General features: G+C 41.0%; 1 protein-coding gene across 1 annotated transcript in view; it reads right to left on the bottom strand.

Moving 5' to 3' along the window:
* Positions 1–2,784: 2,784 nt before the first annotated feature.
* RSF1 (remodeling and spacing factor 1) overlaps positions 2,785–15,258 on the bottom strand; it is a 67,115-nt gene continuing 54,641 nt past the window's right edge. The window contains exons 14-16 of the mRNA XM_039561940.1: positions 14,382–14,605; positions 12,232–12,423; positions 2,785–10,509 (exon numbers count right to left, since the gene is read on the bottom strand). Coding sequence (XP_039417874.1) covers positions 9,935–10,509; positions 12,232–12,423; positions 14,382–14,605 — 991 coding nt within the window. The 3' untranslated portion in view covers positions 2,785–9,934. The remainder of the gene's footprint in view (positions 10,510–12,231; positions 12,424–14,381; positions 14,606–15,258) is intronic.

Genomic DNA, 15,258 nt, shown 5'->3' on the forward strand with positions numbered 1-15,258 from the left:
GGTTGGAACAGGTCTTTAATGTCCCTTCCGACCCAAACCATTCTGTTTCTATAATTGACAGTACCAAGAGCAGTCACAGAACCATTGAATATCCTGAACTGGAAGGGACCCACAATGATCATTGAGTCCCTCTCCCAGCCCTGCACAGGACACCACAAAAATCACATCATGTGCTTGAGAGCATTGTCCAAATGCTTCTTGATCTCTGCCATATCTATTTTAGCCTGCAAGTCTCTGTTGGACGGGTGACAGAGGGAAAGACAAACACAGCGACTTTTCAATTACCATTATTGGATGCTGGAAAGGGAATTTTTGGTGGGTGACCAGCACCCAGTGTCTCATAAATACACACAGAGAAGAAAAACAAAATCACAAGTACCTGAATTGCTTAATTTGCTTGACCAGTTGATTTCCCTCAGCAGTGATGAAGTTGGGCTCAGGAGCCCGACACTATTGCAGTACCTGGTGAGCTGGGGGTGTCTCAGGACAGCACACTGCAGGGATGGAAAGGCTGCCACCCCCTCAGGAGCACTGGCCCTGTTTCTTCCCCCAGATTTACACCATTTCTCTTGCTACTGCAGTGAGAAACAGGGATTACTGACACATCAGTGAAGTACATCTCTGTCCAGGCATGCTCCTGGTAATGCCATCAGTGAGACAGCACCACTGCAAACATCCCTTCTCCCTGACTTGTCAGGATGACAAATGCTCCTGCCATAGCAACATGCCAAGAGCCCATGCAAGTTGTTAGCTTGTCATGGATGTTCATCTTCCCTTTTAACAGTTTAAATTTACTTTTTAGGAGTCATTTACCTACCTGTGTGCAAACACAGGTTCTCACAAACATGAACCAATTATTACAAGATTAGATCCCCATCTTTCCTTTCTCTGGACTTTCTTAGCTATGGTCTTGGACAGCAAAGAGCAGAACATAACATGGTTCTCTTAGGCTGAGCTATTGACCATGCTTTGGAAAGCTGCTCAACCATGCCTTCCCATTCTGGATTCTAATTAAGGAAATAATTGTTACTCATACAAACAATCACCTAGACCAAAATGAAAGCAAATTCCACTATGAAGTGATATTTAAACACCACTGGAATAGCTTGGAAAAACACAACAGAGGCAACAGGAGATGAGGAAAGGGGTATTTCTCAACCATCTTCAAGTTTGTCACACCAAGACAAGTGGTCAACCGGAAACAAAAATTTACAGTTCATCCATGAACACTGATCAGACTGTGGCAGCTGGTGGGAAGAGATCCAAATACATGGAAACACCATTCATTACACTTAGTGGTTATAAAGCAATGCTCCTGTTCATGTCCGCCCCCTCTCACCTAATGTGGCTGTCATATTAGCCACAGAGAGTTCTCACCACCTTTGCAGTTAACTCCAAATCACACAACAACTTAAGGCAATTATAATTAAGATTTCTGAGTGGTTGGGGTTGAATTACTGCAGCTTGAAGCCACTGCAGTGGAGCAGTAGAGAGTCCATTTCTCTTCCTGCATGCAAATGCGAGTCTTTCTTCTGTGGCATACCACTCTTCCAAAAGAAAATGGGAAAATGGATGGTTTAAGCCCAGGCAGGAAGTTGGTTTTGAGGATGAGGCATTAAAGGAGGAGGAGAAATCCACATCTTCCTTGTTTACATAATCCAGACACTTCACACCAGAGTACTGAGTGCTGCACCTAACAGAAGCTTAGAGGTGAAGGCAGACATTTCCTCTAGGCTTGAATGGAACAGAATGGCACTATCTGAAAACTTTTCTTCAGCTAAGTGAGTTAAAATCCAGCCTCGGACAGACATCTGAACACTGGATGTCCAGCAGTGATTTAGTCAACCAGGACCATGTTCAGAGGCAATGAAGGGCAGCAGGTACCTTCACAGGGTTAAGAGTCACCTTAGGACAGAAGGCAGGACTCACCACCCAGAGGAGCTTGTTTCTCTCCACAGCACTGCCTGCCATAAGGTGGCCAGTTCAGACTTAGATACCCCGAATCTGTTAAAAATGGAAGGGTAAAGTTTCAGCAGTGGATTTGGAGCAAGAGGACAGATTTCACAGCAATTTCTCATCACTACAGGAACACGCAGCAGCTTGACTGCAACCACAGACACATTCAAAATAAAGATTGACAGGCTTCAGCAATTCACACAGAGATGCCATTCTCTCCTTCGATTTGTTTCTTTCTCCCTGACTCTCTCCTGTTAAAGTCCCGAAATATCATCCACATCCATTGCCATGTGTCAGAACACCTGCTTCTTCAGTGCGTCTCTGCAGATTTCCATTTTTTTCCCCATTTTTCCCAGGTTTTACACATCTGAACCTAAATAAATGAACCTGGCTCCTCTGTCAGGAGGAGCACGTGGACACCTCATGGCTGTCTGCTGGAACAGCCTAGCTGGGTACAGTGCCAGCTGCAGGCACATTGGCTTTTGTCAAGTGACTGCAACACCACTGTGAGGTGAGATACAAAAATTATACAGAAGATGGAACACACACAGAAAAACATTGTGACTGCAAAAACAAATCCATCAGTCTTCCCCACCATCAGCCAGAGCTGCTCAAAGAAAGAAAAGACTCTGTCAGATGAGCTGCCATAATAAAACCAACATAAACCAGGAGTTGCCCGTCCCCATGGCAGGCAGTGGCCCCGTCATGGAACAATACACAGCAGCCATTACTCAGTGCTCGTTCGAAAACTAAGAGAGGTACGTGCATGTGTAATGCCCATTAAAAAGCACTTGTATCTGCAATACACATTATACTTTGTACATCGAGTTATTTCAATTTTTTTTTATTATGACAATTTACATGTCATATTTATATGAAAGAAATGACAGTAGATATTATAACAAAACCATTATGAAAGAAAAGTTACACAATTAGGCCTACAAGCTATAAAATGGCTTCAGGCCCAGCTTATACACAAAGAGTTCTGACCAGACTGTAGTGAGAGACAACGCTGAACAATTCATTAACAAAAATATTGGCACCAGCCTTAACATTTTTTCTTACTTCATTTACAAGGAATACAGTATTTAAACAGTTGTGTACTGCAATTCTAAAAACATTAGCTGTTAATAAACTGCAGTTAACCCTTTGAGCACTATGCCACCATGACTTCCATTTTAAAAAGTTTTAACGCAGCATGTTTTACATGCACGTGGTATTACCAGTGGGAGGGAAAAGACAGTGAAAGCACCACCCAATTTATGTGCAACAAGAATAACACTTCCAGTTTTTTCAAGGTATCTCCCCCCCTTCCCACACACACAGTGTGTGTCCCCTCGGTCCTTTCCCTTTGATATTGTAGCAAGTCATGATTGAAGAGAGACTGAAAAAAACAGGGTTCAGGACTCAAAAAATGCAAGGATTAAACTCTACATAAAGAGCTCAGCTTGTGGAACTTTACTGTGTTAATTCTTTAGAGAAAGAAAACAAAAGATGAGGCCAGCTGTGGAGACCATTTTTAAGGAACTCAAGGCATCTTTACAAACATACAAACAGCACACGGCAGCAAGACAAAACTGTATTTCATGTAGGCATATCTTAAATTTTAAAAGACCTATCTGGCAGAATCGATCCAGTTCTCAAAAGAATACTGGAGGGTAAGCATCCACCTGGGATGCTGAGAATCCCCGATGTTTGTCTCATGGACAGGACGTGTGCCTGTGTGGGAACTGCCCTGCACCCAGGAATGGTAACGTGACGTGTTTGGATCAGTCACATCCATCCCCTGGGTGCAGCAGGATGGCTGTGAAACACGGGCAGGAACCAGCAACTGCATTGGCAACACAGCGGTTTAATGCCAGTTAGGGGGAGGAGCATCCTTTGAATGAATATAGGATAGGAATAAGGTACTGTACAAGATTTTAGAGTCCATATAATGAGTACAAAATGGAAAACTAAACAAGGCTTACAGCTTTATGACTTGATGTCCTTTTCTACAACTACCTCGAGTAGCAGATTAGTATCTATTAAGGACTTTTATCTGTTCTAACTAACAAACGATGCACTGGTAACGAGGTCTATAATGTGTTTTTGCAGAAGGACTTTATCCCTGTAGAATCATTTAAGTTCTGACAGACTGATCCAAATTCAGTTGTGTGGGACACAGTAAGAGGAACAAACAAGAAAGCAAACTGTGCGAACTCTGACTGTCATCCCTAGAGACAAACATTGTCATAATATTCTACAGACTGATTCTAATTTTTTCCACATCCACATTGCACTGATGGAGGAACATTATTTATTCTCTCAAGGAAGGAGACATAAAGTACATTTTCCAGTTACTTTGAAAATCAGGATGAGAAAAGGAGGGTATTGGGATGATTCTCCTCAATGGAGACCTTCCTTTGGAAATTCAGCCTTTAAAGGGCACGTCACAAGTAGTTTCTAGGCCTGTCCAAGACCTGTCTTGCAAATGGCCTGGGTTTGCATACACACTATTCCACTCCGCTTCCCTCCATCTACTCCCCATCTCCCCTGTTATTGGAACAAGCATCCAAACAGCAGGAGCGAGTGACTCGGTCTGCACCTGGGGAACCAGTGAGACTGACTATACACAAAGTGCTGCAAAGTGCACGAAGTAAACCAGCCGAACAAACGGAGCCGCGCCGTCGCTCGGCTCTCCTCAGCAACCTTTGGGGTTGTAGGGAGCAACAGCAGATCCACTGGCAGGCACGTGTGCCCCTCTAACTGCAGTGCTGCCCCCTCGCCTGCTCCTCAGCTCAGGTGTGGGGCGCCAGCATTTGCAAGATGATAGTCAAAAACCCAAGTTGTAAGACTTGCTTTTAATTGCAGTTGAATCGGGGGGCTTTACACCACAGATTCGACTATAAAAACTTAACTACTTTAAAGAGTTTTATTCTTTCCCCCAGAAGCTCTACACAATGGTTTTTTTACGTGTTATACTAAACAATATACATCTTTTGCAATACACAAAGTAAGTTAAATTACTCTGAAGTGTTGGGACAATTATTCCCACATTTTTGTTGTTTGGAACTATCTCAGTTAGTTACACCTAATCCAAAAGAAGAGCTTGGTAAGTGATGTGACTTTCCAAAGTGATTAGTAATCCTCAATACCCCAACTGCTGGGTGTCCAGAAATAATTTCCAACTGATAAATATTTCTGAAGCCAGAGCTCTCTGTTAGGTCTCAGACTGGGTAAAGCATCAAAAATTAGTCATAGAATTTTTCTTACATCAGATATACCAGAAAAAAAAACCCAAGTGGATAATTTCTGCCGGATTTTTTTACTTTCTGCCTTCCAACATTTTAAGTGAGATATAGCCCCTACGCTGTTAGGGAAGGGGAGGAAGATGAAACAACCAGGAAATGTGGTCTTGATCCTGCAAATCCTTACTTCAGACAATATCCTAAACGCTTCTATGGAAGGTTTAAACACTTAAGGAATTGCAAAATTCTGCTCCCTTATTTCTAGAGATTCCCACACCATATTCAACACGGATTTTTTCCCAAAGTTACGGTTTCATTTGAAGATACTTCATCTTCTACATATATTCATATATATTTAAGGATTTTATATACCCACCAAATCAGAAGCATACATGAAATGCAAATACATACCTAGGGTGCACACACTGCCCATCAGAACCATATTACAAGTCTGTGAATAGCAGTCACTGCACATGTATCAAACCAAATTTTCAAGGCCTATATAAAGCCTTTTTGAATTAGGTGATACAAATCTTTCAGACCAGTTCTGGGGGTGAGCATTACTGCCATAATTTATTTAAATCACTGTGTACGAAGTGAATTTTAAGAGCAGGTGCTGTAAAAATTCCTTGCTTACTTTTCATAAAAGAAGTTTGTAAAAAATATGTGATTTGAAATCATCATTGGAAGGTTTAGACTAGAGCTTCCTACTGAAGAAAACTGAAAACCATGTTATAAGCACCTGAAAACAGAGGTATAAAAATGGACCCCCTGACAATGAAGGATTAAAATTATTTAACAGTTGCAGCATCTGGATACCAGCGTAGTTCAAATAATAGATGTGAAGAGAAATCAGAACAAGTGTACTACTACCACACAATTTTTCTTTTGTGAACATACTTTTTTTGCCCCTTGAGCTTCTTAATGTAAAGTCTCTCACCAAGAGTTCAGACACAACAATTAGAAAACAGAAGTGAACAGAAAACAAGTCCAACTAAGTCATTAGCTCCTATAATATGGAGAGTAACGGAGACACTTAATACAACAAAATCTTTAAGGTGACACTTCAAAAATGACCTTTTAAAAAAAAGCATCTCTTGTTTCTCTTAAGTGCTGCTAGACCAGAGCAATCTTTTCATTCAAAAAATAATCCCGAAGATGCAGTGATTTCATAACGTAATTCAACATGTACAAAATGAAAGTATCAAAGAGTTGATTGTTCAGCACTGGCCTTGCTAACTAAGGGTCGTTAAATGTGATGTCATTTTCCATTTTATATCAAGAATATGCTCAGGTTTATCACTCAGCAACCAGAAGACAGCAACTGTGGTGAAACCAACCCAGTTGTTAAATCTATCTCCCCCTTCTGCTCAGATTGACACACCCCATTCATTACTGCAGAGTGGCCCTGCTTGTGTGCTTTTTGTGGCTGAGTCACAGAAGCCCCACAGGGAAGCAAACAGCCAGCATTTATCTTGGTGGCACAAAAAAAATCCACTCCACTTGATTTATATGTTCTTCCTCCCAGCTACTTAGACTACGCATAGTTCTCCTCCCAGTCAGTTATACACAGAAGAGCTTACAGGTAAAAAAAGACAAAGCTTTTAGTGACAATCTGTGTGGAGTAAACAAGCTGAATAAATGCTCTGCATGTTCTGCCAGTAGCTGCTTGTTCTCGTTAAAAACAATGCCTGGCCTGTTCCCCCTGTTTCCCATTCAGTTTGAGCTTTAAGCCCAAAGGTACACCTGAAGATCACTATTCAAAGACAACTAACTTCTGATCTCACACTGAGCACAGAAGGGCACAAGACTGTAAGGACAGTGGAAGACATTTTCACTCTGGAATCACATATACGTACTGTAACAGCGTGAACCCTGTGTGATAGCTGGCCTCTGAGAAAATGTCATCTTCCCAAACAGACTATACATTTTCCACCAAGCAGGAAGCCTTAAAAATGAGAAAAATACCAAGTTTTAAAATGGTAATACTTTCCAGAGCACTTTTTGCAGTTTTTCCTTGCACACCATTCCCACTGATCTAAGGAGGAACTCCAGATCCTGTGCGATGAAGCCATCTCAGGTACCAAGGGTGACTTCTTACAAGACAGAAAAGTTGCTTTTGAGAAGTGACCTAGAGAAAGTAAAATTTGGTAACAACTGGCCATTTTTAAAACATGACACTCCTGATGCAAGCTTCAATGCTCCTAATTTGCTTCCTGGTCTTTCCTGCTTTTACATCACTCTAACTCAGCACTCAAATTTTTTTCCTGATTAGTATATTCAGAATTCTAAATCTTTTGTATTTTCTTACATGGACAATTACCTGCCCACTACGTGTTTAGCATTTGCAGTTGACTCTACAAGCAAGAATGTTTGATCAGATACTAAAAGGCTCCATCAGGCAGCAAAGAAAAATATGGCACTGCCAAAACAAATGAAGAACCATCAATTGCACAGTGTTGCTGTATGTGAATCAGTTTGCACTGCAAGTATTAAAAATGCTCAGCAGCTACTGCCATGGACAAGTAGAAGCCGTATGTTCTTACTGGTTCTAAACCACAAGTATATTAGAATTTAGAAGCACTACATTTATGTATCACCTAAGCAAAGAAAGCACTAGAGTAGCTTAAAACGCTACACATGCTTTTAAGAACTCATTCTAAGTTTCTGTGGCTCGTCACTACCCCATTTTAATCATTTAACTGTTGTTAACACTAGTAAGGTAGGAAAACATGTAATCTTTGAGGAAATTAAATTGTCATGTAGAGAGTGACTTCTCTTTGTTTTTAATCACAAGCTTGCTTAGCACAGCAGATAATGAGCAAGTTCCATTTTTTTGCATCTTTCTGATCCTAGTTTTATAGCATGATATGTGCACTGCTAGAACCCAAACAAGTAAGTGTTATGGAGGGGTTCTGACAGACCTTGTGGAGAAAGAGGTGGGGAAACAAAACCAAGACTTTAAAGGCCAGAAGGTAGGTAAATTTTGGATCTAGGTTTTCTAGAGGTATTTAGTAAAGGCCTAATGCTGGTTTTATTACAAGAAAACAGAAGTGCTCAATGACTGACTAGTAAATACAATATAATGGAAGGGAATCAGGTGGGGCAGGAAAGGAGAACTCACTCCACAGTGGCAGCAGCAGTTTTGGTGCATCCATTGCCGGCAATGGACATAAACACCAGTCAAAAATCCAAATCTCAGAGCAAAAGGATTAATAGATGTGACCTTTTTGGATTTCAATGTTTGGCAGATCTGTTTGAGCTGTCTGTGTCCTATAACATGTACAAATGCTACAGCCTGCATCTTAATCAGAGTAAAGAGAATACTGAATGCTCTTGATGTGCCCCCATGTTGATTTGGTGGGGTTTTTATTCTTCCATTGTCTTTTTTTTCCCTTGAAAAAAAGCACATATCACTTCATGCCTGCTCAAAAGTTGATGAGATGTCTTGGAGTCAAGCGTTTCTCTCAAACTCTGCCTTCTTGAAATCAGTTGGTCACATGACAGTTATTAAAATGTATTTTAAGAAAATTCTAATGGCCAAAGGCCAACAACTACATTCAAAACCTGTTAATACATCCAGGCAGATAAGTAAAACCAAAAAAAAAAACCACACACAAACCCCAAACAGGAAACCTCCAAAAGGAAAACTGTTCCATTTGTTTACTTCAATTTGAAGTAGATATTAAGGGCATGAATGGACCAGTCATGGTTTATTTGAAAATCCCTCCATCCTCTGATGCACTGTCATTCTGTGGTCAATGCTGTTTGTACAAACACATTTTGTTCAGAATACTCCAACTGGTGGTGAAACTCACGTGGCCGGGCAGCGACCGCAGTGTTCTTTTGTCTGTAAAAGTTTGCAGTGTTTACAGACTTACTTGACATCCAGCTTACAGACTAACTTGACGTCAATACGTCCTCCCACTAGACACTGTGCATTGAAGGCCATCTGATGAACTGTGCATGAGATCGCTTTAGAAATTCATGGCTAGAGTGTTTCGACTGTCAAAAACTTCATTACAGTACACTTCACTGTACAAACACTTTAAAGGATGTTTATTAGGAAAGTCTGCAAGTCATAATGGATAGCAGAGTTCTTGTTTATGGTACCTTCTTGGCCTCTAATAATTCTGTTTGCCTCCAGTATTAAAATCAAACTGCTTCCATGAAGGTGATTACTAAAATGAGCTATGGTATGTTAACCTACAACTCACAAAATGCGACAGTACAGACATTAATTTTGCTTTTAACTGTCTGTTAAGTTGTAATCTAAGTTGTGAACATTTAAATATAATATATATCTCATATGAAAAAGCTAAAGCACAAGTGCTTCTGCACCACCCCCCTCCCGTCCCCCCACCCCTTGAGTCAAACCCACCCCAGTTCCGGTTTGGGCCCTGACTGATTTGGAATGCTTTCTTAGGCCACCCATTTCCACAAATTTGTATGCACTCAGGAAATATAAAGTCAAAAATATACAAATCTCTTGTTGTTATAAGGTTTTTGTGAGTGAAATTACCCAGGACCATGGACTTGGAAGGAGGAGGGGGGGTAAGAGAGGGAATTTACAGCAATTCAAAGTTCAAAACTGGTCACTTCACAGAAAGACTGCAGGACTGGTGAAATTCTTGCTTCTAGAAAGTGATACTGTAGTGGAGAATTTTCTAGGAAAAATAAAACAGCTTTTAATAACTGGCCCGCTGGTATGAGCTACCGTGGAATAAATTAGCACAAAAATGGAAGTCTTATAACTGTTCACTGTTACAGACGTAATCAACAAGGTCAGTCACTCTCAAAAGTTCATCTTCATCTTCCTCCGGCCCTACTGCTTCCTGCCCACTCCCTGTCCCGTTGGGCGCCAGGCTGGCGCTGGCTGTGCTGTCCTTGGGAGCCTGGGTCTTCTCACTTGGCTTGCCAATCAAGTTCTCAATGGTTTTCCCTGGGCTCTGTCCATTGGTGGAAGGCAAGTCCACCAGGCTGTAGTCCAAAGGGCTCTCTACTTTCCCTACGTTATCAAAGTCATCTTCGTCATCGCTCTCTATCCGGTAGCAGTGCTTCTTGGGGTTGTCTTGGGGGGCTTGTGCTGCTGGCAGCTTATCTGCAGGAGCGGGGGTTTCTGTGTCGTCATTCGCGTTTTCACAGGTATCTTCCTCGTCAGTCTCGATTCGATTCAGGCGTTTGCGGACAGGCTTCCCTTCTTCCTCCTCATCCTCTCCTTCTTCCTCAGAATAGTCATCCGTACTTCGCCGACGTTTTCGAATCAATCGCTTTGACTCCTTTGTGGATTCATCATCTTCAGAGTTCTTAGATGTGTAGCTCTCTGGAAGAAGCAGTAGACTTAGAGCCATTAGCAAATCTCAGTGCAACATTTACACTTTATTTTTCACCTTTCACACTCATTAACAAGACAGCTCTCTCAGCACACACATTTCTGTCTCCTTCCCCGGGTTCCCCAACCAAGCCCAAACGCTTGCAATCTTTTTACTTTTTAAATAAACTTCTAATCTAGCAAGTATCAACAACTTATGGATATTCTGTTTCCAAGATGAGGACTATCAAAGGCTTTGGAAGTAGGTGTATTCTCCCCTAAAATTGGTAACTCCATGCTGTGAATAACGCAGAACTGCATTCCTCATCTCACAGTATGCGCTTTATTTGCGCCCTGACAGAAACTGAGAACCCAAATAATGGCTGCTCTATCATAAAATTCATATATCTACACACACACAAAGCTGTACTATACCCCTGCCACGCCCAAATTATATACAACTTCTAAAGTAAAGGAACGCTGCCTGTCACCTAAAGTTTGCTGCTCTTTAATGGAAAGCTTGGTTTTATTGCCTACACACTGACAACCTTTACACTGATCTTTGATGGTTGTGGTGAGAAGAGATGGAAACTGAAAAATCAAATGGCAAACATAATTTGTTGTGTCTTTGTGATTTCCACTAGAAATCGTGAATTTTCATTTTAAAGGGTATTATTTAATGTAGGTTCAAGTTGAGAGAGACTGTCAGTGTTCCTCTATTTTCAAAGTAATTACAATTCCAGTAATGCTCTTATGCATTTTATGATATACTGTGGGAACTGTGGGAGAGTGCTGGAAAGGTGCTAGATGGTGCTGATTTTAATGCATGGAAAGCCAGTACCAAAAATACCCGAGCAGATGGGATTTCATGAAGAAAAGACAGTGTCAATCAAGGAATGTTTAAAGCCACTAGTGCTGGGAAAAACAAAAGCCACCAGAGAGCAGATTCCTGAGAACAGGCTGTATTGAAGATCATGTTTTTGAGATACTACACACTTGCATCACATACTTGTTTCTCTTCACCTAGAGGATATTCTACCACTCTGTAATCTCAGGACAGCCCTTCCAAAACTGAGGCACTTGGGCTGTCAAGGATGGCTCATTTTCTGATGAAGCCTGGTATCCATCGCAACCTGCACCGCTCAGCATTTGGAAAGCCGGACCTAAGGTCTCATAAGCTGGGCCCCCACAATCCAAAACAGCTCAAGTCAGTGGTTGGTTTCGTAAAAGCTAATTAGTTATACATCACAAAGCACACCAATCGCTCAGTGTGACTGGCATTACTGAGAGAGGCTTCCTCTGCACTTTGCACAGCTCCTTAAACAGGAGATAGAATGAGTCTGAACCACCAGCACAAACACAGTCAAGGCACCAGAGGCGATGCCCTTCCTCTTACATAAGACAATCTTTAGAGGCTCATGGGATGCAGTTTTGTGACCTCTTAAGAGAAACATGGTGAAATAGTTGCGTTAGTGCCAATTCTGGAATCCCAACACTCTGTGCCAGGCACAGTACATTCAGACCTGTAAGTCAGGATTAGGGGCAATGATGAATTTGAGAAGTGACTCAGTGCATCATGAAGTACTAGTGGGCTGTTTCAGAAGGAAAGAGTCTCTGAGAAACATCAAGAAACTCTAGAAAAACAATTCTCTGAAATCTCAGAACTATATAGCTTTCCCCTCATGCTAATGCTGACATACACCAGCTCCTGGAAATGCCAGACTGTTAATTTACCTTCACTATCTGAAGTGGAGAGCCTGCGTTTATGAACTCTTCTCAACTCCTTCCCATATCGGACACTTTTCTGTGAGCCATCACTTTCTGAATCTTCCTTATAATTAACTTGTCTCTTCTGATTCCGTCTTGATCTTCTCCTCCTGGTTTCCAGGTAATCATCATCACTGTAATCTGTGTAATCACCACTCTCTGTATGGAACAAAACAGTGACATGCATTATTCCATCAAAGCAAAACTGCCTCACAAAAAAAATTTAGTTAAGTTTCCTAATTCAGATATTTTTCCTTACAGTGTTTTTGTTGCCTCATCTCTATTGGTGTCAAAGACATCTCTAGAACTCCTGACAGTGGAAATAACCACTTCACTTACTGAACTGGAGCTGATGGCGCATGTTACCAGTGCCTCAGGAGAGTCTGTTCTGTATTTAAAATTTAAATAAATTGTACTCTACTAGAAGACTTTAAGAACAGGTAGATGAAAAACGACTGACAAGATGAAACTCCAGGACCTGAGCTATATCGGTTAACAACAAAAATCAGTTTCCCTCAATCATGAATTTGCTTAAAACAGAAACCATACAGAAGAAACTTACCAGTAATCACAATTCTTCCTGCACCAGTCTACTGCAGCTAATGTCTTCAAAAATTAAATTTATTTACATCAGTTGAAAATAGCCTCAAATCAACTTCAGCTGCTTTTCACTGAGCTATGCCAGAACAATTATCCCAAGATGCATTTCTACAAAAGTCACACACTGTTCCTAAGTTAGTGATTGACATGAGTCACAGAACAAAGTGGCATCCTCTTTACTTCCTAAAACATTAGGCAAAGAAATAGAGCAAGTCAGCAAGAACAACCAGCTTCAGAAAGAAATTCCATCTCTGGAGACTGAAAACAAAGCCACTTGCAGGGTACCTGACTTCCTTAGCTCAAAACAGGCTTAAAGCAGGATCCTGATGGACAGTAATAAAGGTGAGAGAGAAATAGAAACACACAGTTAAGATTATACTTTCATATATATACGGAATTATACTGAAATCAGTTGATTTTATCACAGATGTGTGTCCACCAGGAAACAAACACTTGCTCCTGGGCATTATAGAACAGATAAGCAACCTCTTTAGATTTCTGCCAGTATCTTCATTGATAAGAGCTTATGATCAGTGCAGTGATGCATTGAGGACAGGGAGACAACAATCACTCTAACCACTCATACAGCTGTCTTCATCTGTCCATGCATGAACCCTCCTTCTGGAAATCAGTACTCCAAAGCAACTTACTCCAACATGTTCATCATCTATATTCTACACAGACAGACAAAACACTGGAAAGATAACACACACTGCAGCAAGTTAACACTCCAGTATAGCTAGAACCTTAAATTCACAGTAGGAGTGAGAAAACATGAGTGCTCATGTATATGGCACTTTCTAGTCTGTGTCTCAAATGAGGCAAAACAAGGAGGACAGTCTTCAGAGAAAGATGCTGCTCATGAAAAGGTTAAAGTATTGCAGGTACTATTCTCATACTTCAAACCGTGCCAACAGAAAATGAAATAGTTGAAGGACAAGTAGAATAAAGTGAATTATTAGGTTCTCCTGTGATGCAAGAGTCTTCATTTACTAAAGATTTTAAGGATAATTTTAGGAGAGAGAGATTCATGGTGTTATTCTTTGCCTTCAAGCCTGCCAGAAAACACAGAATGCCATACAACTGAAGTTTTCTTCCATAAAAGTGACAGAAAATGTTTCTTTCAGAATCTTTTTCATAGACGTGTTCAGAAGGTCTTCTAGTAGCTATAAAGAAGCACACTTTTGTCTCCATCCTCTTTCCTGTAATCATGTGTCAAACAGGAGAGGTGCAGAGGTAGCTGCAACTATCCACAAAGGTGGCCTCTAGAATTATAGGACAAGCATTTATTTAAATACGTAACTACCTAGAAATGCCAAGAACCTAGTGTTTAATACCAGTTTCCTGAAAAATACCAACAGCAGAACAAGTAGCAAACTGCTTTACAGCAAAGATGATATCTGATTTGACCAAAGCAAGCAAAAAAAGTTAGTGTCAGTCCTGACAGGAACTCAGACTCCCAATCTTCCTCTCTCCAGAACAGAGTACTTAAAATATCTAAGATTGCTTATACTCACCAGACTCTCTGCTTGAATTGTCCTCAGAATCTTCGTCTTCATCATCTTCAGAGTATTTTTTCTTGACTGTTTTCCTTCGTAACCGCCTGCTTTGCCTCATGGGCCTAGAGAGGTGTCGTCTGGAGATGCGGGCACAGAACTCGGAGTCACTGTCCTCGTTCGATGGTGGGTCATCTTCACTTTCATCTAGATTTTCCTCTGATATAACAAACTCATCCTGAGATCTGTTCAAAGGAAAACCCCAGACAACAGAGATAGGTATCAAAACTAAAGAACTGAAATAGTACTTGTATTTTACAAGCAAGTAATAAGTGTTGCTTTATACAAAGCAAAAAAAAGCACAAATCTTATAATGAGGGGCAAAGACCCAGAGAGAGCAAGCTGCCATCACTGACATAAGGTTTCAGCTGTGTATTTGGGATATGGCTCCACAGTGCATGACATTACACAGCAGACCAGAACAGCAGGTGGATAGAAACACTCTGTCAAACCAACACTGCAGGAGGCATTAACATAGGACAGATTCTGGAGCATTCATATGGTTCACTGCTATGTAATGTCTGCATAGCAGTACCTGTGGAGGGGAAAAAACACCAACCATGTTCTAGCAAAGCTGACCTCTCCTTCACAAACCAAGAACTGTCCCCACATGATTTCTGAGAATTAGAATATCGTGTCTTAACACAAAACTATGGCTCTAATGCAAAACATGCACCTCACAACCTCATAAACTTGTAACATTCCCACGATTTCCAAGGAGACAAGGCTTTTTTAAAAACCATTGAGCACTGAAGGTACACAGTCATTTGCATTTGACTGCTAGCGAAATCTAAATTCCAGTGTAAGATCCAGAAGGTCCTAAGCAGAGGATGGAGCT

The sequence above is a fragment of the Corvus cornix genome, chromosome 1 (genome assembly GCF_000738735.6).
Source record: "Corvus cornix cornix isolate S_Up_H32 chromosome 1, ASM73873v5, whole genome shotgun sequence".
NCBI lineage: Eukaryota > Metazoa > Chordata > Aves > Passeriformes > Corvidae > Corvus > Corvus cornix.